Source organism: Amblyraja radiata, chromosome 2, assembly GCF_010909765.2.
Source record: "Amblyraja radiata isolate CabotCenter1 chromosome 2, sAmbRad1.1.pri, whole genome shotgun sequence".
Classification (NCBI taxonomy): Eukaryota; Metazoa; Chordata; class Chondrichthyes; order Rajiformes; family Rajidae; genus Amblyraja; species Amblyraja radiata.
In genome coordinates this window covers 119703169-119726274 of record NC_045957.1, presented here as the reverse complement: position 1 = coordinate 119726274, position 23106 = coordinate 119703169, and the positions used below count along the sequence as shown (strand labels likewise).

General features: G+C 48.6%; 1 protein-coding gene across 1 annotated transcript in view; it reads left to right on the top strand.

Annotated features, from left to right (window-relative positions):
* The window catches only part of nedd9 (neural precursor cell expressed, developmentally down-regulated 9), an 83882-nt gene that overhangs the window by 33156 nt on the left and 27620 nt on the right, over positions 1 to 23106 (top strand). Inside the window, exon 2 of the mRNA XM_033014479.1 lies at positions 5393 to 5845. Within this exon, the coding sequence (XP_032870370.1) occupies positions 5393 to 5845 (453 nt within the window). The remainder of the gene's footprint in view (positions 1 to 5392; positions 5846 to 23106) is intronic.

Sequence of the window (23106 nt, the reverse complement as noted above, 5' to 3'; positions counted from 1 at the left end):
TACAGGGAGTTGTTTAGTCGGAGAGTCATTCATAGAGTGATACAGAGTGGAAACAGGCCCTTCGGCCCAACTTGCCCACACCGACCAACATGCCTCAGCTGCACTAGTCCCACCTGCCCGTGTTTGGCCCATATCCCTCCAAACCTGTCCTATCCATGTACCTGTCTAACTGTTTCTTAAACGTTGGGCTAGTCCCAGCCTCAACTACCTCCTCTGGCAGCTCGTTCCATACACCCACCACGCTTTGTGTGAAAAAGTTACCCCTCAGGTTCATAGAAACATAGAAACATAGAAATTAGGTGCAGGAGTAGGCCATTCGGCCCTTCGAGCCTGCACCGCCATTCAATATGATCATGGCTGATCATCCAACTCAGTATCCCGTACCTGCCTTCTCTCCATACCCTCTGATCCCCTTAGCCACAAGGGCCACATCTAACTCCCTCTTAAATATAGCCAATGAACTGGCCTCGACTACCCTCTGTGGCAGAGAGTTCCAGAGATTCACCACTCTCTGTGTGAAAAAAGTTCTTCTCATCTCGGTTTTAAAGGATTTCCCCTTTATCCTTAAGCTGTGACCCCTTGTCCTGGACTTCCCCAACATCGGGAGCAATCTCCCTGCATCTAGCCTGTCCAACCCCATAAGAATTTTGTAAGTTTCTATAAGATCCCCTCTCAATCTCCTAAATTCTAGAGAGTATAAACCAAGTCTATCCAGTCTTTCTTCATAAGACAGTCCTGACATCCCATTCCTATTAAATCTTTTTCCCCTTAACCTTAAACTTCACCTTATGTCCTCTGGCAGGTGGGATGAGTGTAGCTGGGACAATGTTGGTCGGTTTGGGCAAGTTGGGCCGAATGGCCGCTTTCCATGCTGTATCACTCTTAACAAAACTAAATGTTACCAAACTTAGTTTCGAGGACGAAAGTAAGAAGGGTGGCCGCACTGGCTTTCACCTGCAGAGATTGCCTGGTGATTAGTTTTAGTTTTAGAGATACAGTGTGGAAACAGGCCCTTCGGCCCATCGGGTCCGTGCCGACCAGCGATCCCCGCACATTAACACTATCCTACTAGGGACAATTTTAAAATTTACCAAGCCAATTAGCCTACAAATCGGCACGTCTTTGGAGTGCGGGAGGAAACCGAAGATCTCGGAGAAAACCCACGCAGGTCACGGGGAGAACGTACAGACTCCGTACAGACAGCGGCTGTAGTCAGGATCGAACCTGGGTCTCTGGCATTGCATTCGCTGTCAGGCAGCAGCTCTACCGCTGCGCCACCGTGACCGCCCTTGCTGTGCGTGCGATGGACTGGCATCTTGCACAGTGCTGCAGATAATTGACACTGTCACAGGTAAAACCCAGGTTAACCACACTCAGTAGGAACAGTCGGACAACTTCATGTGCAGATGTACGTGCAATTATCTGTCGACGAAGCAATAGGAAGCAACTGCAGATGCTGGTTTACGCCGAGGATAGACGCAAAAGTGCTGGAGTAACTCAGCATCTGTGGAGTACATGGATAGGTGACGTTTCACAGAGTGCTGGAGTAACTCAGCGGGTCAGGCAGCATCTGTGGAGAACATGGATAGGTGACGTTCTCCACAGGAGGTGTGCGTTTTCACACTTCTGTGCCTTTTGCCCGATGGGAGAGGGGAGAAGAGGGAGTGGCCGGGGGTGAGACTGGTCCTTGATTACGCTGCTGGTCTTGCCGAGGCAGCGTGAGGTGTAGATGGATTCAATAGAATGGCGGAGTAGACTCAGTGGGCCGAAAGGCCTGTTTCCGCACTGTATCTCAAAACTAAATTCTTAGGCCCCCTTCGGTCATGGCTGACCATGGGTGTCTCCAGGGTTGGAGGACACCTGTGCGTGACTTTGTTTAACGTGGGGAGACTGGTGCACAGACAGCCACCCCACGGTCCTTGACAGATCTGGGTCAGGATCCAGTGGCATGGAGTCCAAGACGACCGGAGACCCTTTTCTGCTGCGGCCTCCATCCGCCTTCCCAGCCGTTGTGACGCTCCACTAAGGTCAGCCATCGTCCTCTGCCTGTTCCACCGTTGTGGTCTAAACTAAACAAAACTGTGTGGGAATCCATTAAATCAGCATATGAGCATGAAAATAATTTATGGCAAGTCTTGATTCAACTTGTAAGGAGTGGCAAACATTGACAAGTAAATCGCATTTCAAAACATGTTGTGGACGGCAATCAGATATGAATGTTTCAGCAGGCCACGCCTTGGGCTAATGCTCCTTAATTGCTGCACTTATAGAAAATGATTTCACTTAAACATTAACCAACCTTGAAGAGCAATAAGTCAAAAGTCGAGTCAAGAGAGTTTATTGTCATGTGGCCCAGATAGGACAATGAAATTCTTGCTTGCTGCAGCACAACAGAATATAGTAGGCATGAATACATTATACCATAGACCGTATATGTACACATAAATAAACAGATAAAGTGCAATAGGCTGTTATAGTTCAGAGTTTGTTTGAAGTTGTGTTTAATAGTCTGATGGCTATGGGGAAGTAGTTCAAGTTCAAGTGAGTTTATTGTCATGTGTCCCAGTATAGGACAATGAAATTCTTGCTTTGCTTCAGCACACAGAACATAGTAGGCATTTACTACAAAACAGATAAGTGTGTCCATATACCATGATATAAATATATACACACATGAATAAATAAACTGATAAAGTGCAAATAACAGAAAATGGGTTATTAATAATCAGAGTTTTGTCCGAGCCATGTTTAATAGCCTGATGGCTGTGGGGAAGTAGCTATTCCTGAACCTGGTTGTTGCAGTTTTCAGGCTCCTGTACCTTCTACCTGAAGGTAGCAGGGAGATGAGTGTGTGGCCAGGATGGTGTGGGTCTTTGATGATACTGCCAGCCTTTTTGAGGCAGAAACTTCGATAAATCCCCTCGATGGAAGCTGTTCCTGAACCTGGATGTACCAGATTTCAGGCTCCTGTACCTTCTACCTGATGGCAGCGGATAGATGAGTGCGTGGCCAGGATGGTGTGGGTCTTTGATGATGCTGCCAGCCTTTTTGGGGCAGCGACTGCGATAGATCCCCTCGATGGTGGGGAGATCAGAGGATGGACTGGGCAGTGTTTACAACTTTTTGTAGTCTTTTCCGCTCCTGGACGTTCAAGTTACCGAACCAAGCCACGATGCAACCGATCAGCTTGTGAAGCAGCTTCGTTACCTGGTGCCTCGTGCAACTGGGCCTGAATCTCAGCCCCTCCATGCCTTCCTTGTCTTTGTAGACTTCGATCAGGCCTCTTCACAACCTCCAGAGAAAATATTCTGGTTCTGCCCAATACTTTTAGGTTCGTAAGCAACAATACCGCTGCGCCACCGTGCCGCCTGGGTAACTCTAAACTCATCTCCGCTGTATGAACAGAAAATATATCCGAGTCTATGAGGTGTTTAAGAAAGAACTGCAGATGCTGGTAAAATCGAAGGTAGACAAAAATGCTGGAGAAACTCAGCGGGTGAGGCAGCATCTACGGAGCGAAGGAAATAGGCGACGTTTCGGGTCGAGACCCTTCTTCAGACTGATGTGGGAGTGGGGGGGCGGAAGAAGAAAGGAAGAGGCGGAGACAGTGAGCTGTAGGAGAGCTGGAAAGGGGAGGGTCAATGAGTTCATAAGTTCATGTGATAGGAGCAGAATTAGGCCATTCAGCCCATCAAGACTTCTCCGCCATTCAATCATGGCTGATTTCTCTTTCCCTCTCAACCCCATTCTCCTGCCTTCTCGCCATAACCCCCGACACCTGTACTAATCAGGAATCTATCAATCTCTGCCTTGAAAATATCCATTGACTTGGCCTCCACAGTCACAGAGTGACACAGTGTGGAAACAGGCCCTTCGGCCCAACTTGCCCACACCGACCAACATGTCCCAGCTACACTAGTCCCACCTGCCTGCATTTGGCCCATTTCCTTCCAAACCTGTCCTATCCATGTACCTGTCTAATTGTTTCTTAAGCGTTGGGATAGTCCATGCCTCAACTACCTCCTCTGGCAGCTTGTTCCATACACCCACTACCCTTTGTGTTTGGAAAAGGTTACCCCTCAGATTCCTATTAAATCTTTTCCTCCTCACCTTAAACCTATGTTCTCTGGTCCGAGATTCCCCTACTCTGGGCAAACGACTACCCGATCTATTCCTCTCATGATTTTATACACCTCTATATCAGATCACCCCTCATCCCCCTGCGCTCCAGGGAATAAAGTCCTAGCCTGCTCAACCTCCACCCCAATAACTCAGACCCTCGAGCCCTGGCGACATCCTTGTAAATCTTCTCTGCACCCTTCCCTTGGAAGAGAGGTTGGTTTGTGTGATGGTCTGGTCTGCGTCCACAGAGAGTTGTGAGTCTGTGGAAATTCTCTGCCTCAGAAAGCGGTGGAGGCCGGTTCTCTGGAGACTTTCAAGAAAGAGCTGGAAAGGGCTCTTAAAGATAGCGGAGTCAGGGGATTATGGGGAGAAGGCACGAACGGGGTACTGATTGTGGATGATCAGCCATGACCACATTGAATGGCGGTGCTGGCTCAAAGGGCCGAATGGCCTACTCCTGCACCTATTGTCTATTGTCCACACTGTATCTCAAACGTCAAGTCATTGAGGGATATGGAATTGAAGCAGTCAATTGGGAGAGTATAGATAGGCATGATGGTCAGCAGAGATGCAGTGGGCTGAAGGGCCTGTTCCAGGCTGTACACTGTATGACCCTATGATCCTATCTTACACACTAGTCTTTGTCCTCCTATTGTCTACTCAACCTCTCCCTATAGCTCAGACCCTCGAGTCCTGGGGACATCCTCGTAAATCTTCTCTGCACGCTTCCCTTGGAAGAGAGGTTGGTTTGTGTGATGGTCTGGTCTGCATCCACATTTCTTGCAATCTTGGATGGCGGGACTGTCATATGCTGAGAGAATGGAGCAGCTGGGCTTGTACACTCTGGAGTTTAGAAGGATGAGAGGGTATCTCATTGAAACATATAAGATTGTTAAGGGCTTGGACACGCTAGAGGCAGGAAATATGTTCCCGATTTTAGGGGAGTCCAGAACCAGGGGCCACAGTTTAAGAATAAGGAGTAAGCCATTTAGAACGGAGACGAGGAAACACTTTTTTCTCACAGAGAGTTGTGAGAAGAAAGAGCTGGATAGGGCTCTTAAAAATAGCGGGGATATGGGGAGAAGGAAGGAACAGGGTACTGATTGGGGATGATCAGCCATGATCACATTGAATGGCGGTGCTGGCTCGAAGGGCCGAATGGCCTACTCCTGCACCTATTGTCTATTATCTATTGGATGGAGCTGTCCCTATCCCAGGCCGTAACCTCTTGCTGTTTTTTTTTTCCTCCCTCCTCCCTCTTGTCCTCCAGAACCACATGGCCAAGGCTCTGTACGACAACGTCCCCGAGTCGGCGGAGGAGCTGCTGTTCCGCAAGGGTGACGTGCTGACGGTGATCGAGCAGAATACGGGCGGCCTGGAGGGCTGGTGGCTCTGCTCGCTACACGGCCGACAGGGCATCGCCCCCGGCAACCGGCTCAAGCTGATGGTCGGGCCTATCTACGAAGACTCGGAGGCGGGGGGCACCTCCGCCGAAGCGCAGGGTGCCTACCAGATCCCGGTGGGCCGCCAGGGACCGCCAGGCAGCGGCAGCCCCTACCGCGACCCCATCTACCAGGTGCCCCCTCAACATGGGGGGCAGGGCATTTACCAGGTGCCCCCCGCCCCGATATCACACACGCCACAGGGACACGAGACTTATCAAGTACCGCCGTCCATACAGAGGACCACCTGGGGGGCAGAGGGGACCCCTCCCACCAGTAAGGTAGGTCTCCTGTTCACCCCACCGTCTATTCTCTCAGTCTGAAGACCCAAAACGTCACCCATTCCTTTTCTCCAGAGATGCTGCCCATCCCGCTGATTTACTCCAACATTTTGTGTCTATCTTCCGTTTAAACCAACATGTGTAGTTCCTTCCTACGAAGTAACTCAGCGGGTCAGGCAGCAACTCTGGAGAAACAAGACCCACATTCAAGCCTGGCCCCTCGTTACCGAACAATAACATCGGCCCTTTGTTGTCGAGCTTGTCGCCCGGAGGGGGAACTTGTAGAAACCCAACCAACGCTCGCTCAAACTCACCGAGGCTCCGCTTTCAAACGCACCGAGGCTTTGCTTTCTTCCCAGCTGCTGAATCCCTCCTTGCCTGTCTGAGTTCGGTTGATCTTCAGTCATTATGCTTCAGTAAACACACATTTACAACCATGTTGCTATCGGGAGAGGTTGAGCAGGCTGGTTCTCTATTCCTTGGAGCGCAGGAGGATGAGTGGTGATCTTATAGAGGTGTACAAAATCATGAGAGGAATAGATCAGGTGAACGCACAGTCTCTTGCCCAGAGTAGGGGAATCGAGGACCAGAGGGCACAGGTTTATGGTGAGGGAGGGAACAATCTTCCTGCATCTAGCCTGTCCAACCCCTTAAGCATTTTGTAAGTTTCTATAAGATCCCCCCTCAATCTTCTAAATTCTAGCGAGTACAAACCGAGTCTATCCAGTCTTTCTTCATATGAAAGTCCTGACATCCCAAGAATCAGTCTGGTGAACCTTCTCTGTACTCCCTCTATGGCAAGAATGTCCTTCCTCAGATTAGGAAACCAAAACTGTACGCAATACTCCAGGTGTGGTCTCACCAAGACCCTGTACAAATGCAGTAGACCCTCCCTGCTCCTATACTCAAATCCTTTTGCTATGAATGCTAACATACCATTCGCCTTCTTCACTGCCTGCTGCACCTGCATGCCTACTTTTAATGACTGGTGTACCATGACACCCAGGTCTCGTTGCATCTCCCCCTTTCCTAATCGACCACCATTCAGATAAAGTCTACTTTCCTGTTTTTGACACCAAAGTGGATACCCTCACAAGTATCCACATTATACTGCATCTGCCATGCATTTGCCCACTCACCCAGCCTATCCAAGTCACCTTGCAGCCTCCTAGCATCCTCCACACAGCTAACACTGCCCCCCAGCTTTGTGTCATCCGCAAATTTGGAGATGTTGCATTCAATTCCCTCGTCCAAATCATTAATATATATCGTAAATAGCTGGGGTCCCAGCACTGAGCCTTGCGGTACCCCACTAGTCACTGCCTGCCATTGTGAAAAGGACCCGTTTACTCCTACTCTTTGCTTCCTGTCTGCCAGCCAGTTCACTATCCACATCAATACTGAACCCCCAATACTGTGTGCTTTAAGTTTGTATACTAATCTCTTATGTGGGACCTTGTTGAAAGCCTTCTGAAAGTCCAGATATAACACATCCACTGGTTCTCCCTTATCCACTCTACTAGTTACATCCTCGAAAAATTCTATAAGATTCGTCAGACATGATTTACCTTTCATAAATCCATGCTGACTGTCCAATGATTTCACCACTTTCCAAATGTGCTGCTATCCCATCTTTAATAACTGATTCTAGCAGTTTCCCCACTACCGACGTTAGACTAACTGGTCTGTAATTCCCCGTTTTCTCTCTCCCTCCCTTTTTAAAAAGTGGGGTTACATTAGCTACCCTCCAATCCTCAGGAACTACTCCAGAATCTCATGATTCTACAGGAGAGCTATTGCCTTGCAATGCCAGAGACCCAGGTATAGGTGCTGTCTGGGCTTTTTTTGGAGGCCTCGAATGTAATCATGTATCGTCTTTCCGCTGAGTGGATAGCAAGCAACAAAAGCTTTTCACTGTAACTCGGTACACATGACGACAAACTAAAGGTTCTCTCTGTGACCACGTGGGTTTTCTTTGGTTTCCTCCCATGCTCCAAAGACGTGCAGGTTTGTAGGTCAATTGGTTTGGGTAAGTTGCAAAATTGTCCCTAGCGTGCGTAGGATAGTGTTGGTGTGCGGGGTAATTGCTGGTCGGTGTGGACTTAGTGGGCCGAAAGGGTTTGTTACTGCGTTGTAAGTCTAAAAACGAGTCCGTCCCGACCGGCGATCAACCCGTGCACTAGCACTATCCTACACACAAAATGGATGAAAAGGGGAAGTACAACGGGATCTGGGGGTCCTTGTACATCAGTCTATGAAAGTAAGCATGCAGGTACAGCAGGCAGTGAAGAAAGCAAATGGCATGTTGGCCTTTGTAACAAGAGGAATCGAATATAGGAGCAAGTTGTACAGTGCCCTAGTGAGACCACACCTGGAGTATTGTGTGCAGTTTTGGTCCCCTAATTTGAGGAAGGACATTCTTGCTATTGAGGGAGTGCAGCGTAGGTTTACAAGGTTAATTCCCGGGATGGCGGGACTGTCATATGCTGAGAGAGTGGAGCAGCTGGGCTTGTACACTGGAGTTTAGAAGGATGAGAGGGCATCTCATTGAAACATATAAGATTGTTAAGGGTTTGGACACGCTAGAGGCAGGAAACATGTTCCCGATGTTGGGGGAGTCCAGAACCAGGGGCCACAGTTTAAGAATAAGGAGTAAGCCATTTAGAACGGAGACGAGGAAACACTTTTTCTCACGGAGAGTTGTGAGTCTGTGGAATTCTCTGCCTCAGAGGGCGGTGGAGGCCGGTTCTCTGGATGCTTTCAAGAGAGAGCTAGATAGGGCTCTTAAAGATAGCGGAGTCAGGGGATATGGGGAGAAGGCAGGAACAGGGTACTGATTGGGGATGGTCAGCCATGATCACATTGAATGGCAGTGCTGGCTCGATGGGCCGAATGGCCTACTACTGCACCTATTGTCTATTGTATATTTACAATTTACTGAAGGCAACTAACCGACAAACATGCATGTCTTTGGGATGTGGGAGGAAACCGAAGCACCTGGAGAAAACCAACGCTGTCACAGGGAGGACGTACAATCTCTGTACAGACAGCAGCCGTAGTCAGTATCGAACCCGGGTCACTGGCGCTGTGAGGCAGCAACTCTACCGCAGCGCCACCCTATTCCTTGGCACGGGATTCCCAACTTGGATGGATTTTTTTGCAGTCTCAACATACTCGCTGTGGGACACGTTTACCAACGTCTAACAGTGGCGCAGCGGTAGAACGCTTTCACACTTCTATACCTCTTGGCCGATGGGAGAGAGGGAGAAGAGGGAGTGACCAGGGGTGCGACTGGTCCTTGATTATGCTGCTGGCCTTGCCGAGGCAGGGTGAGGTGTAGATGGAGTCAATGGAAAGGAGGTCGGTTTGCGTGATGGTCTGGGCTGCGTCCACAATTCGCTGCGATTTCCTGCGGTCTTGGACGAAGCTGTTCCCAAACCGTGCTGTGATGCATCCCGAGGCAGCGTGACGTGTAGGTGTATTTTAGGTCAAAAACTCTTTCATTAAACTCCATCAGTCTGGCTGGCTTCAATATCAAAACACACCGAGCAGATGGTATCCCAGTCAGTTTTATTCCTGGTAATTCTATTTGCTGCAGCGATTATGATTTATATTTTGCAGACAGTCTGGTGAATCACTTAGAGTCCTAGAGTGACACAGCGTGGAAACAGGCCCTTCAGCCCAACTTACCCATACCAGCCAACAAGTCCCAGCTACACCAGTCCCACCTGCCTGCGTTTGGTCCATATCCCTCCAAACCTGTCCTAACTGTTTCTTAAATGTTGGGATAGTCCCAGCCTCAACTACCTCCTCTGGCAGCTCGTTCCATACACCCACTGTGTGGAAAAAGTTACCCCTCAGATTCCTATGTTTAAGAAGGAACTGCAGATGCTGGAAAAATCGAAGGTAGATAAAAATGCTGGATAAACTCAGCGGGTGAGGCAGCATCTATGGAGCGGAGGAATAGGTGACGTTTCGGGTCGAGACCCTTCTTCAGACTGAATCTTCCAGATTCAGGGACAGTTTCTTCCCAGCTGTTATCAGGCAACTGAACCATCCTATCACCAGCTAGGGAGCAGCGCTGAACTACGATCTACCTCACTGGAGACCCTTGTACTATCCTTGATCGGACTTTACTGCCTTTACCTGGCACTAAAAGTTACTCCCTTATCATGTATCTGTACTCTTCAGGGTCCCGACCCGAAATGTCACCCATCCTTTTTCTCCACAGATGCTGCCTGACCCACTGAGTTTCTACAGCATTTTTATCTACCTCAGATTCCTATTAAATCTTTTCCCCTTCACCTTGAACCTATGTCCTCTGGTCCTCGATTCCCCGACTCTGGGCGAGAGACTGTGTCCTGATCTATTCCTCTCATGATTTTGCACACCTCGATAAGATCACCCCTCATCCTCCTGCTCTCCAAGTCCCAGCCTGCTCAGCCTCTCCCTATAGCTCAGGCCCTCGGGTCCTGGCAACGTCCTCGTAACCATTCAAACCTTTTACTATTTACAGTGAAATGCCTGTACTTTTACTGTAAGTAGCCTTCCAGCTGTCACTTTTCTGTGGGGTGCATGGAAGGCAAATGGAAAAGATAGAAATATAGAAAGTGGGCGCAGGAGTAGGCCAGTCGGCCCTTCGAGCCAGCACCGCCATTCAATATGATCATGGCTGATCATCCACAATCAGTACCCCGTTCCTGCCTTGTCCCCATATCCCTTGATTCCGTTAGCCCTAAGAGCTAAATCTAACTCTCTCTTGAAAACTAATCATGCATAGCCTTTCCGCTGACTAGGTAACTAATCGCAGCGGTTGGGATTTGGCAAAGCCAAATTTTCGAGGACGAAACAGGCCTTTCGGCCCTATTTGCCCATGCTGCCCATCCGAGCTAATCCCACCTGCCCGTGTTTCGTTGAATGGATGTTGAGCCTCTTTTCCGCTCTGTGACTCTAAACTAAATTAAATTAAATACTGAACTTTTCTTCTTACTTATTCTGGTGTTCACAGCGGTGATTGTGTAAGTTAATTGGCTTCTGCAATTTGTAAATTGTCCCGAGTGTGTGTAGGATAGTGCTAGTGTACGGGGTGATCGCTGGCTGGCGTGAGCCCAAGGGCTGGTTTCCATGCTGTATGTCTATGCCAAACTAAAACAAATACTCATCTTTTGCTTATTTATTAAGTTTACTACTATGTGTAAGTTAATTGGCTTCTGTAAATTATAAATTGTCCCCAGTCTGTGTAGGATGGTGCTAGTGTGAACAGGTGATCGCTGGTCGGCACGGACTCGGTGGGCCAAAACATAGAAAATAGGTGCAGGAGGAGGCCATTCGACCCTTCGAGCCAGCACCGCCATTCATTGTGATCATGGCTGATCATCCCCTATCAATAACCCGTGCCTGCCTTCTCCTCATATCCCTTGACTCCACCAGCCCCTAGAGCTCTATCAAAGGTAAAACAGTTATAATGGTTAACTTCAATCTACATATAGATTGGGTGAATCAAATTGGCAAGGGTGCTGAGGAAGAGGATTTCTTGGAATGTATGCGGGATAGTTTTCTAAACCAACATGTAGAGGAACCAACGAGAGAGCAGGCTATTTTAGACTGGGTATTGAGTAATGAGGAAGGGTTAGTTAGCAGTCTTGTTGTGCGTGGGCCCTTGGGCAAGAGTGACCATAATATGGTTGAGTTCTTCATTAGGATGGAGAGTGACATCGTTAATTCAGAAACAAGGGTCCTGAACTTAAAGAAAGGTGACTTTGAGGGTATGAGACGTGAATTGGCCAAGATAGACTGGCGATTGATTCTTAATGGGTTGACGGTGGATATGCAATGGAAGGCATTTAAAGACTGCATGGATGAACTACAACAATTGTTCATCCCAGTTTGGCAAAAAAATAAATCAGGGAAGGTAGTGCATCCGTGGATAACAAGGGAAATCAGGGATAGTATCAAAACAAAAGATGAAGCGTACAAATTAGTCAGAAAAAGCAGCCTACCAGAGGACTGGGAGAAATTCAGAGACCAGCAGAGGAGGACAAAGGGCTTAATTAGGAAAGGGAAAATAGATTATGAAAGAAAACTGGCAGGGAACATAAAAACTGACTGCAAAAGCTTTTATAGATATGTGAAGAGAAAAAGATTAGTTAAAACAAATGTAGGTCCCTTGCAGTCAGAAACGGGTGAATTGATCATGGGGAACAAGGACATGGCAGACCAATTGAATAACTACTTTGGTTCTGTCTTCACTAAGGAAGGCATAAAAAATCTGCCGGAAATAGCAGGGGACCGGGGGTCAAATGAGATGGAGGAACTGAGTGAAATCCAGGTTAGCCGGGAAGTGGTGTTAGGTAAATTGAATGGATTAAAGGGCGATAAATCCCCAGGGCCAGATAGGCTGCATCCCAGAGTACTTAAGGAAGTAGCCCCAGAAATAGTGGATGCATTAGTGATAATTTTTCAAAACTCTTTAGATTCTGGAGTAGTTCCTGAGGATTGGAGGGTAGCTAATGTAACCCCACTTTTTAAAAAGGTAGGGAGAGAGAAAACGGGGAATTACAGACCAGTTAGTCTAACGTCGATAGTGGGGAAACTGCTAGTGTCAGTTATTAAAGATGGGATAGCAGCACATTTGGAAAGTGGTGAAATCATTGGACAAAGTCAGCATGGATTTATGAAGGGTAAATCATGTCTGACGAATCTTATAGAATTTTTCGAGGATGTAACTAGTAGAGTGGATAAGGGAGAACCAGTGGATGTGTTATATCTGGGCATTCAGAAGGCTTTCGACAAGGTCCCACATAAGAGATTAGTATACAAACTTAAAGCACACGGTATTGGGGGTTCAGTATTGATGTGGATAGAGAACTGGTTGGCAGACAGGAAGCAAAGAGTAGGAGTAAACTGGTCCTTTTCACAATGGCAGGCAGTGACTAGTGGGGTACCGCAAGGCTCAGTTCTGGGACCCCAGCTATTTACGATATATATTAATGATTTGGACGAGGGAATTGAATGCAACATCTCCAAGTTTGCGGATGACACGAAGCTGGGGGGCAGTGTTAGCTGTGAGGAGGATGCTAGGAAGCTGCAAGGTGACTTGGATAGGCTGGGTGAGTGGGCAAATGCATGGCAGACGCAGTATAATGTGGATAAATGTGAGGTTATCCACTTTAGTGGCAAAAACAGGAAAGCAGACTATTATCTAAATGGTGGCCGATTAGGAAAAGAGGAGATGCAACGAGACCTGGGTGTCATGGTACACCAGTCATTGAAAGTAGGCATGCAGGTGCAGCAGGCAGTGAAGAAGGTGAATGGTACGTTAGCATTCATAGCAAAAGGATCTGCAGGAACTGCAGATGTTGGTTTATACCAAAGATAGACACAAAATACTGGAGTTTAGAGACACAGTTTAGTTTAGAGATACAGCGTGGAAACGGGCCATTCGGCCCACCTGGTCCGCGCCGACCAGCGATCCCCGCACACTAACACTATCCTACACACACTGGTGACAATTTTTACATTTACCAAGCCAATTAACCTACAAACCTGTACCTCTTTGGACCCGAAGATCTCGGAGAAAACCCACGCGGGTCACAGACAGCCAGCACCCGTGGTCGGGATCGAACCCGTGACTCCAGTGCTGCATTCGCTGTAAGGCAGCAACTCTGTACCCCTGCGCCACCATTACCGCCTTTAACTAACCAAGTAACTCGGCGGGACGGGCAGCATCTCTGGAGAAAAGGAATAGGCGATATTTCTAGTCGGAACCCTCCTCCATGGCCTGTTTCCACGCTGTACCTCCAACGTGTGAAGAAAATGGCAGGGTGGTTTGGACTGAGCCCGAGTAGACAGCATACGGTCTGATCAGGAAATGCTTGGCTGGAGAGTATTGCTTTCCATTTTTCATTGCAGTCTGTGCTGGCAGGGAGATCAGACATTTTCCGTACACGGTCAACTCTGGCTTCTGTATGTATCCCCCGGAGTCCGTGCTGATAATTGGAACAAGCTCTGACTGAAAGCTCTGACAGGGAAGCAGCAACTTACCGAACTCAGTGTGTGTAAGAAAGAGCTGCAGATGTTGGTTTAAATCGGAGGTGGACACAAAATGCTGGAGTAACTCAGCGGGACAGGCAGCATATCTCTGGAGAGAAGGAAAGGGCGACATTTCGGGTCGAGACACTTCTGGATCTGTATGTAGTACGCTGAAAAACTCTAGGTAGAGCATCAAACATATAAGATTGTTCAGGGCTTGGACACGCTAGAGGCAGGAAACATGTTCCCGATGTTGGGGTAGTCCAGAACCAGGGGCCACAGTTTAAGAATAAGGAGTAAGCCATTTAGAACGGAGACGAGGAAACACTTTTTCTCACAGAGAGTGGTGAGTCTGTGGAATTCTCTGCCTCAGAGGGAGGTGGAGGCGGGTTCTCTGGATGCTTTCAAGAGAGAGCTAGATGGGGCTCTTAAAGATAGCGGAGTCAGGGGATATGGGGAGAAGGCAGGAACGGGGTACTGATTGGGGATGATCACATTGAATGGCGGTGCTGGCTCGAAGGGCCGAACAGCCTACTCCTGCACGTATTGTCTTGGCTAACAACCTAACCTTCGGCTTCCAAGACGCAGGTACATTTTCGTGCCTTATTTTGGGGTAAAAAACAGCGTCTTCATTGCCGGGAAATACGGCAACCCACAAACCTGGATGTCTTTGTTTAGTGATACAGCGCAGAAACAGTCCCCTTCGCTCCACCGAGTCCGCGCAGGCCGGCGATTTCCCCCCCGCACACTAACGCTATCCTACACACGCTGGGGACAATTTACATTTATACCAAGCCAATTCACCTACAAACCTGCACGTCTTTGGAGTGTGGGAGGAATCCGAAGATCTCGGGGAAGACCCACTCGGGTCACGGGGAGAAGGTACAAGCTCCGTACAGGCAGCGTCCGTGGTCAGGATCGTGTCTGACCCGGGTGAGGCAGCAACTCTAACGACGCACCACCGTGCCGGCCCTTTCCTGCCCTGTCAGCTGGGGGTAAACCATACGAAGGCGTCAACCCATCTGATCAGTGTGCTCTCTACACTAATGAAGCCGGCAACAAAATTGGCTTGATTAGTCAGCTTACTCATCAGCTGCTGCACTTCCCACAGTGTGGTCATAGAATAGAAACAGGCCCTTCGGCCCAACTTGCCCACCCCGGCCAACTTGCCTACCCCAGCTACACTAGTCCCACCTGCCTGCGTTTGGTCCATATCCCTCCAAACCTGTCCTATCCATGTACCTGTCTAACTGTTTAGTAAACATTGGGATAGTCACAGCCTCAACAACCTCCTCTGGCAGCTTGTTCCATACACCCTCAGTGTGAAAAGGTTAACCCCTCAGGTTCCTATTAACTCTTTCCCCCCTCACCTTAAACCTATGTCCTCTGGTCCTCGATTCCCCTACTCTGGGCAAGAGACTCTGTGTATCGACCCGATCTATTCCTCTCATGATTTTATGCACTGTAGAGCTTCAGTATAAGCCGTTTGAGAATATCAGACAGCACGGTGGCGCAGCTGGTTGAACTGCTAGAGACCCAGGTTCAATCCTGCCCTCGGGTCCTGTCATTTCAGTTTATTGTCACGTGTACCAAAGTGCAGTGAAAAGCTTTTGTTGCATGCTAACCGGTCAGCAGAAAGACAATACATGATTACAATGAAAGACTCCAAAGACGAACAGGTTTGTAAGTTAATTGGCTTGGTATAAATGTAAATTGTCCCTAGTGTGTGTAGGATAGTGTGAATGTGCAGGGATCACTGGTTGGTGCAAAGGTACACAAAATTGCTGGGGAAATTCAGCGGGTGCAGCAGCATCTATGGAGCGAAGGAAATAGGCGACGTTTCGGGCCGAAACCCTTCTTCCAGTCTGAAGAAGGGTTTCGGCCCGAAACGTCGCCTATTTCCTTCGCTCCATAGATGCTGCTGCACCCGCTGAGCTTCCCCAGCAATTTTGTGTACCTTCGATATTCCAGCATCTGCAGTTCCCTTTTGAACAACTGGTTGGTGCAGACTCGTTGGGCTGAAGGGCCTGTTTCTGTGCTGTATCTCTAAACGATACAAAAATCAAGCCAAAACAGTTAGATATATCTCTTAGGGCTAACGGAATCAAGGGATAGAAACATAGAAACATAGAAAATAGGTGCAGGAGTAGGCCATTCGGCCCTTCGAGCCTGCACCGCCATTCAATATGATCATGGCTGATCATCCAACTCAGTATCCTGTACCTGCCATCTCTCCATACCCCCTGATCCCTTTAGCCACAAGGGCCACATCTAACTCCCTCTTAAATATAGCCAATGAACTGGCCTCAACTACCTTCTGTGGCAGAGAATTCCAGATTCACCACTCTCTGTGTGAAAAATGTTTTTCTCATCTCTGTCCAAAAAGATTTCCCCCTTATCCTTAAACTGTGACCCCTTGTTCTGGACTTCCCCAACATCGGGAACAATCTTCCTGCATCTAGCCTGTCCAACCCCTTAAGAATTTTGTAAGTTTCTATAAGGTCCCCCCTCAATCTTCTAAATTCTAGCGAGTACAAGCCGAGTCTATCCAGTCTTTCTTCATATGAAAGTCCTGACATCCCAGGAATCAGTCTGGTGAACCTTCTCTGTACTCCCTCTATGGCAAGAATGTGGGGTAAAAAGCAGGAACAGGGTACTGATTGTGGATGATTGGCCATGATCATATTGAATGGCGGTGCAGGCTCGAAGGGCTGAATGGCCGACTCCTGCACCTATTGTCTATGTTTCTAAAGGTCCTGTCCCACTTGGGCGTCATTTGCGCGTCTCGCAGATGGCGCGAGAAGATTTTGTACATCCCAAAATCCTGGGGAGTCCCAGGCGACGGCGCGTCACTGCCTACGTCACCACGCGCACGTAACGTGCACATAATGAGCACCGTGCGTCGTGACGTGTAAATGATGTCGCGTAAATTACGTGCAAATGACACACAAGTGGGACGGGCCCTTAAGGCACCAGTCTCCACACAATATCCGGAGGTGGCAGCAGTAGCCTGACTACTGGAGAAATATAATGGGCGTATAATTATTTCAGTCATTAGTCGAAGGGCTGTAATTGTCGGTGAGTCAGGACATTGCACAAAAAGTGACATTTGTGGTATGTGGCACTGCAGTCATCCAATTATCTTTTAGTTTCGTTTAGAGATAGAGTGGACTCGATGGGCCGAAGGGCCTGATTCCACACTGTATCTTTTCGTTTAGTTTAGAGATACAGCGCGGAAACGGGTCCGTGCCGACCCACCGGGTCCGTGCCGACCAGCGATCCCCGCACACTAACACTATCCTACACACACGAGGGGCAATGTTTACATTTACACCAGGCCAATTAACCTACAAGCTTGTACGTCTTTGGAGTGTGGGAGGAAGCCGGAGCTCTCGGGGAAAACCCACGCAGGTCACGGGGAGGACGTGAGAACGCCGTACAGACAGCACCCATCGTCGGGATCGATCCCGGGTCTCCGGCGCTGCATTTGCTGCAAGGCGGCAGCTGTACCGCTGCGCCACCGTATCATATCTCTAAACTCAACGATACAGCAGGGAAATAGACCCTTCGGCCCACCAAGTCCAAGCATCACATTGAATGGCGGTGCTGGCTCGAAGGGCCGAATGGCCTACTCCTGCACCTATTGTCTATTGTCATATGAAAGGACTGCTCAGAAGCCTGATAACAGAGGGAAAGAAGCTGTTCCCGATTCTCCGTTTAGTTTGGAGATACAGCGTGGAAACAGACCGTTCGACCCACCAAGTCTGTGCCGACCAGCGACAATCGTCCCTAGCGAGTGTAGGATAGTGTTAGTTTACGGGGTGGTCGGCGCGGACTTGATGGGCCGAATGGCCTGTTTCCAGGCTGTGTCTCTAAAGTTTCAATGTCTTCAGTGTGATTTGGGTTTTAACTTCTTGTTGATAAGTTACCAGAAGTCAGTGTGCAGTGCCAGAGGAGGCTTGCAGACAATAGGTGCAGGAGTAGGCCATTCGGCCCTTTGAGCCAGCACCATTCAATGTGATCACGGCCGATCATCCCCAATCAGTACCCCATTCCTGCCTTCTCCCCATATCCCCTGGGTAGCAAACGTAACCCCACTGGGTAGCAAACGTAACCCCACTTTTTAAGAAGGGAGGGAGAGAGCAAACGGGGAATTACAGACCAGTTAGTCTAACATCGGTAGTGGGGAAACTGCTAGAGTCAGTTATTAAAGATGGGATAGCAGCACATTTGGAAAGTGGTGAAATCATTGGACAAAGTCAGCATGGATTTACAAAAGGTAAATCATGTCTGACGAATCTTATAGAATTTTTCGAGGATGTAACTAGTAGCGTGGATAGGGGAGAACCAGTGGATGTGGTGTATCTGGACTTCCAGAAGGCTTTCGACAAGGTCCCACATAAGAGATTAGTTTACAAACTTAAAGCACACGGCATTGGGGGTTCAGTATTGATGTGGATAGAGAACTGGCTGGCAAACAGGAAGCAAAGAGTAGGAGTAAACGGGTCCTTTTCACAATGGCAGGCAGTGACTAGTGGGGTACCGCAAGGCTCAGTGCTGGGACCCCAGCTATTTACAATATATATTAATGTTCTGGATGAGGGAATTGAAGGTAATATCTCCAAGTTTGCGGATTACACTAAGCTGGGGGGCAGTGTTAGCTGTGAGGAGGATGCTAGGAGACTGCAAGGTGACTTGGATAGGCTGGGTGAGTGGGCAAATGTTTGGCAGATGCAGTATAATGTGGATAAATGTGAGGTTATCCATTTTGGTGGCAAAAACAGGAAAGCAGACTATTATCTAAATGGTGGCCGACTAGGAAAAGGGGAGATGCAGCGAGACCTGGGTGTCATGGTACACCAGTCATTGAAAGTGGGCATGCAGGTGCAGCAGGCAGTGAAGAAAGCAAATGGTATGTTAGCTTTCATAGCAAAAGGATTTGAGTATAGGAGCAGGGAGGTTCTACTGCAGTTGTACAGGGTCTTGGTGAGACCACACCTGGAGTATTGCGTACAGTTTTGGTCTCCAAATCTGAGGAAGGACATTATTGCCATAGAGGGAGTGCAGAGAAGGTTCACCAGACTGATTCCTGGGATGTCAGGACTGTCTTATGAAGAAAGACTGGATAGACTTGGTTTATACTCTCTAGAATTTAGGAGATTGAGAGGGGATCTTATAGAAACTTACAAAATTCTTAAGAGGTTGGACAGGCTAGATGCAGGAAGATTGCTCCCGATGTTGGGAAGTCCAGGACAAGGGGTCACAGCTTATGGATAAGGGGGAAATCCTTTAAAACCGAGATGAGAAGAACTTTTTTCACACAGAGAGTGGTGAATCTCTGGAACTCCCTGCCACAGAGGGTAGTCGAGGCCAGTTCATTGGCTATATTTAAGAGGGAGTTAGATGTGGCCCTTGTGGCTAAGGGGATCAGAGGGTATGGAGAGAAGGCAGGTACGGGATACTGAGTTGGATGATCAGCCATGATCATATTGAATGGCGGTGCAGGCTCGAAGGGCCGAATGGCCTACTCCTGCACCTAATTTCTATGTTTCTATGACTCCGTTATCTTCAAGAGCATTTTAATGGTGCATTTAAAGATAACTCCGCTATCTTTAATGGTGTATTCCTAAGCAGTGACTTTCTAAGCTGTGCCAGGTTTCTGTGTGCAAGGTTCAAAAATAAGTCACACGTGCACACCGTGACATCAGCTGCCCAATAACATCTTGGTTTTCAGCCTTGTTTAGTTACCGCATCTCCCAGATTTTTGCAGTCCCATTACTTCAAGAGCTTAGCATCACTCTGGAGTTTAGGATGAGAGGGTATCTCATTGAAACATATAAGATTGTTAATGGGTTGGACACGCTAGAGGCAGGAAACATGTTCCCGATGTTGGGGGAGTCTAGAATCAGGGGCCACAGTTTAAGAATAAGGAGTAAGCCATTTAGAACGGAGACGAGGAAACATTTTCTCACAGAGAGTGGTGAGTCTGTGGAATTCTCTGCCTCAGAGGGCGGTGGAGGCAGGTTCTCTGGATGCTTTCAAGAGAGAGCTAGATAGGGCACTTAAAAATAACGGAGTCAGGGGATATGGGGAGAAGGCAGGAACGGGGTACTGGTTGGGGATGATCAGCCATGATCACATTGAATGGCGGTGCTGGCTCGAAGGGCCGACTGGCCTACTCCTGCACCTATTGTCTATTGTCACACTGCCTCCGCAAGGCCAGCAGCATAATCTTGGACCAGTCGCACCCTGGCCATTCCCTCTTCTCCCCTCATCCCATCGGGCAAGAGGTACAGCAGCGTGAAAGCGCACACCTCCAGATTCAGGGACATAGTGGGCCGAAGGGCCTGTACCTGTGCTGTGCTGTTCTATGTTGACTGGCTGAAGTAGTATTGCGAAACGCAGCCACAGACCATCGCACAAACCAACCTCCCTGCCATTGACTCCATCCACACCCCACGCTGCCTCGACAAGGCCAGCAGCATCATCAAGGACCAGTCGCACCCCCGGGTCACTCCCTCTTCTCCCCTCTCCCTTCTAGCAAGAGGTACAGAAGTGTGAAAGCGCACACCTCCAGATCCAGGGACAGTTTCTTCCCAGCTGTTGTCAGGCAACTGAACCATCCTACCACAACCAGAGAGCGGTGCTGAACTACTATCTACCTCACTGGAGACCCTCGGACGTTACTGGATTTACCTTGCACTAACATTATTCCCTAATGTACCTGTACACTGTGAATGGCTCGATTGTAATCGTGTATTGTTTTTCTGCTGACTGGAAAGAAAACATAGAAAATAGTCCAGGAGGAGGCCATTCGGCCCTTCGAGTCAGCACCGCCATTCAATATGATCATGGCTAATCATCCAAAATCAGTACCCCGTTCCTGCCTTCTCCCCATATCCCTTGATTCCGTTATCCCTAAGAGCTCTATCTAACTCTCTCTTAAATCCATCCAGTGACTTGGCCTTCACTGCCCTCTGTGGCAGGGAATTCCACAAATTCACAACTCTCTGGGTGAAAACGTTTTTTCTCACCTCAGTCTTAAATGGCCTCCCCTTTATTCTAAGACTGTGGCCCCTGATTCTGGACTCGCCCAACATTGGGAACATTTTTCCTGCATCTAGCTTGTCCAGTCCTTTAATAATTTTATATGTTTCTATAAAATCCCCGACCCCCCCTCATCCTTCTAAACTCCAGTGAATACAAGCCTAGTCTTTTCAATCTTTCCTCATATGACAGTCCCGCCATCCCAGGGATCAGTCTCGTGAACCTACGCTGCACTGCCTCAATCACAAGGATGTCCTTCCTCAAATTAGGAGACCAAGACTGTACACAATGCTCCAGATGTGGTCAGGCAGCATCTCTGGAGAACATGGATAGGTGACGTTTCACAGAGTGCTGGAGTAACTGGAGTAAGCGGCTCAGGCAGTATCTGTGGGGAACATGGATAGGGATGGGCACAAGGATGCCCTTCCTCAAATTAGGAGACCTAAACTGTACACAATACTCCAGACGTGGTCTTACCAGAGACCTATACATCTTAAATCCTTTAAGAATTTTATATGTTTCCATAAGATACCCTGTCATCCTTCTAAATTCCAGTCAGTACAAGCCCAGTCGATCCATTCTTTCATCATATGTCAGTCCCGCCATCCCGGGAATTAGCAGGCAACAAAAGCTTTTCACGGTACACGTGACAATAAATAAACTAAACTAAACCAATGCTACAGTTTTGTCAAACAGGCTTTAAGCTGCCACTGTGAACTATTTTATTCCTGGGCCATCTGCCAGGGTGTAAGAGATTTACCGACACAGTGGAGGATCGATACAGTTGCCGTTTGACAGCGCCAGAGTGCCGCAGTCACCGTGCTGGTCTGATCTAAGGTGTTCTGGCCTTGTCACGTGTACCGAGGTACAGTCAAAAGCTTTTGTTGTGTTCTAACCAGTCAGCGGAAAGACAATACATGATTACAATCGAGCCGTCCACAGTGTACAGACACATGATACACAGATACATACTCCGCACAGTTTGCATTAACCAACCTGATCTCCCGGTGGCTCAGCACTTCAACTCCCCCTCCCTTTCCGTATCCGACCTTTCTGTCCTGGGCCTCCTCCATGGCCAGAGTGAGTCCCACCGCAAATTGGAGGAGCAGCACCTCATATTTCGCTTGGGTAGTTTACACCCCAGCGGTATGAACATTGACTTCTCCAATTTCAGGTAGTCCTTGCTTTCTCCCTCCTTCCCCTCCCCTTCCCAGCTCTCCCACAGCCCACTGTCTCCGCCTCTTCCCTTCTTCTTCTTCCCGCCCCCCCCCCCACTCCCACATCAGCCTGAAGAAGGGTCTCGACCCGAAACGCGTCACCTATTCCTTCCTCCATAGATGCTGCCTCACCCGCTGAGTTTCTCCAGCATTTTTGTCTACCATGATAAAAGAGTACATTTTAATGCAAGGTAAAGCCAGTAAAGTCCGATCAAAGATAGTCTGAGGATCACCGATGAGGTAGATAGTAGTTCAGGACCGCTCTCTGGTTGTGGTAGGATGGTTCAGCTGCCTGATAACAGCTCTGCCAATGCCGCATCCTACCACAACCAGAGAGCACTCCTGAAGGAAGGAACTGCAGATGCTGGTTTACACCAAAGATACACACAAAATGCTGGAGTAACTCAGAGGGTCAGGCAGCATCTGTGGAGAACATGGATAGGTGACGTTTCACAGAGTGCTGAAGTAACTCAGCGGGTCAGGCAGCATCTCTGGGGAACATGGATAGGTGACGTTTCACAGAGTGCTGAAGTAACTCATCGGGTCAGGCAGCATCTCTGGAGAACATGGATAGGTTCTTCAGACATATGCATCTGAAGATCCTTCCTAGTTTACACAGTGGAGTTGAAGTGTTTGGCAACGGAGAGATCTCCCTTGTATGTTTTAACACTTAAGAAATAAAAACTTACTGCCCGAGGGGGTGAAAGACTGTGGCGAAAGAGGAATTAGTAGAGATTCATTACCACACCCTGCAGCAGCTGCCTTTTAAGAACGCCGGCTGTGGTTTGCACCCCAGTGTCCAAGCAGAGTCTTGCAAGGCAGCCGAATGCAGAGAGTGCAGACACCTCGTGCGTGTCTGTGTTTATCCAGCGCCACACTCCTGCCTTGCGCCGAGCCTGTCACAACCAGCCCTGGCTCGTGTTTGCATCTGAGGTTTCCTCTCTCCAGCTCTGTGGAGGAAGGAAC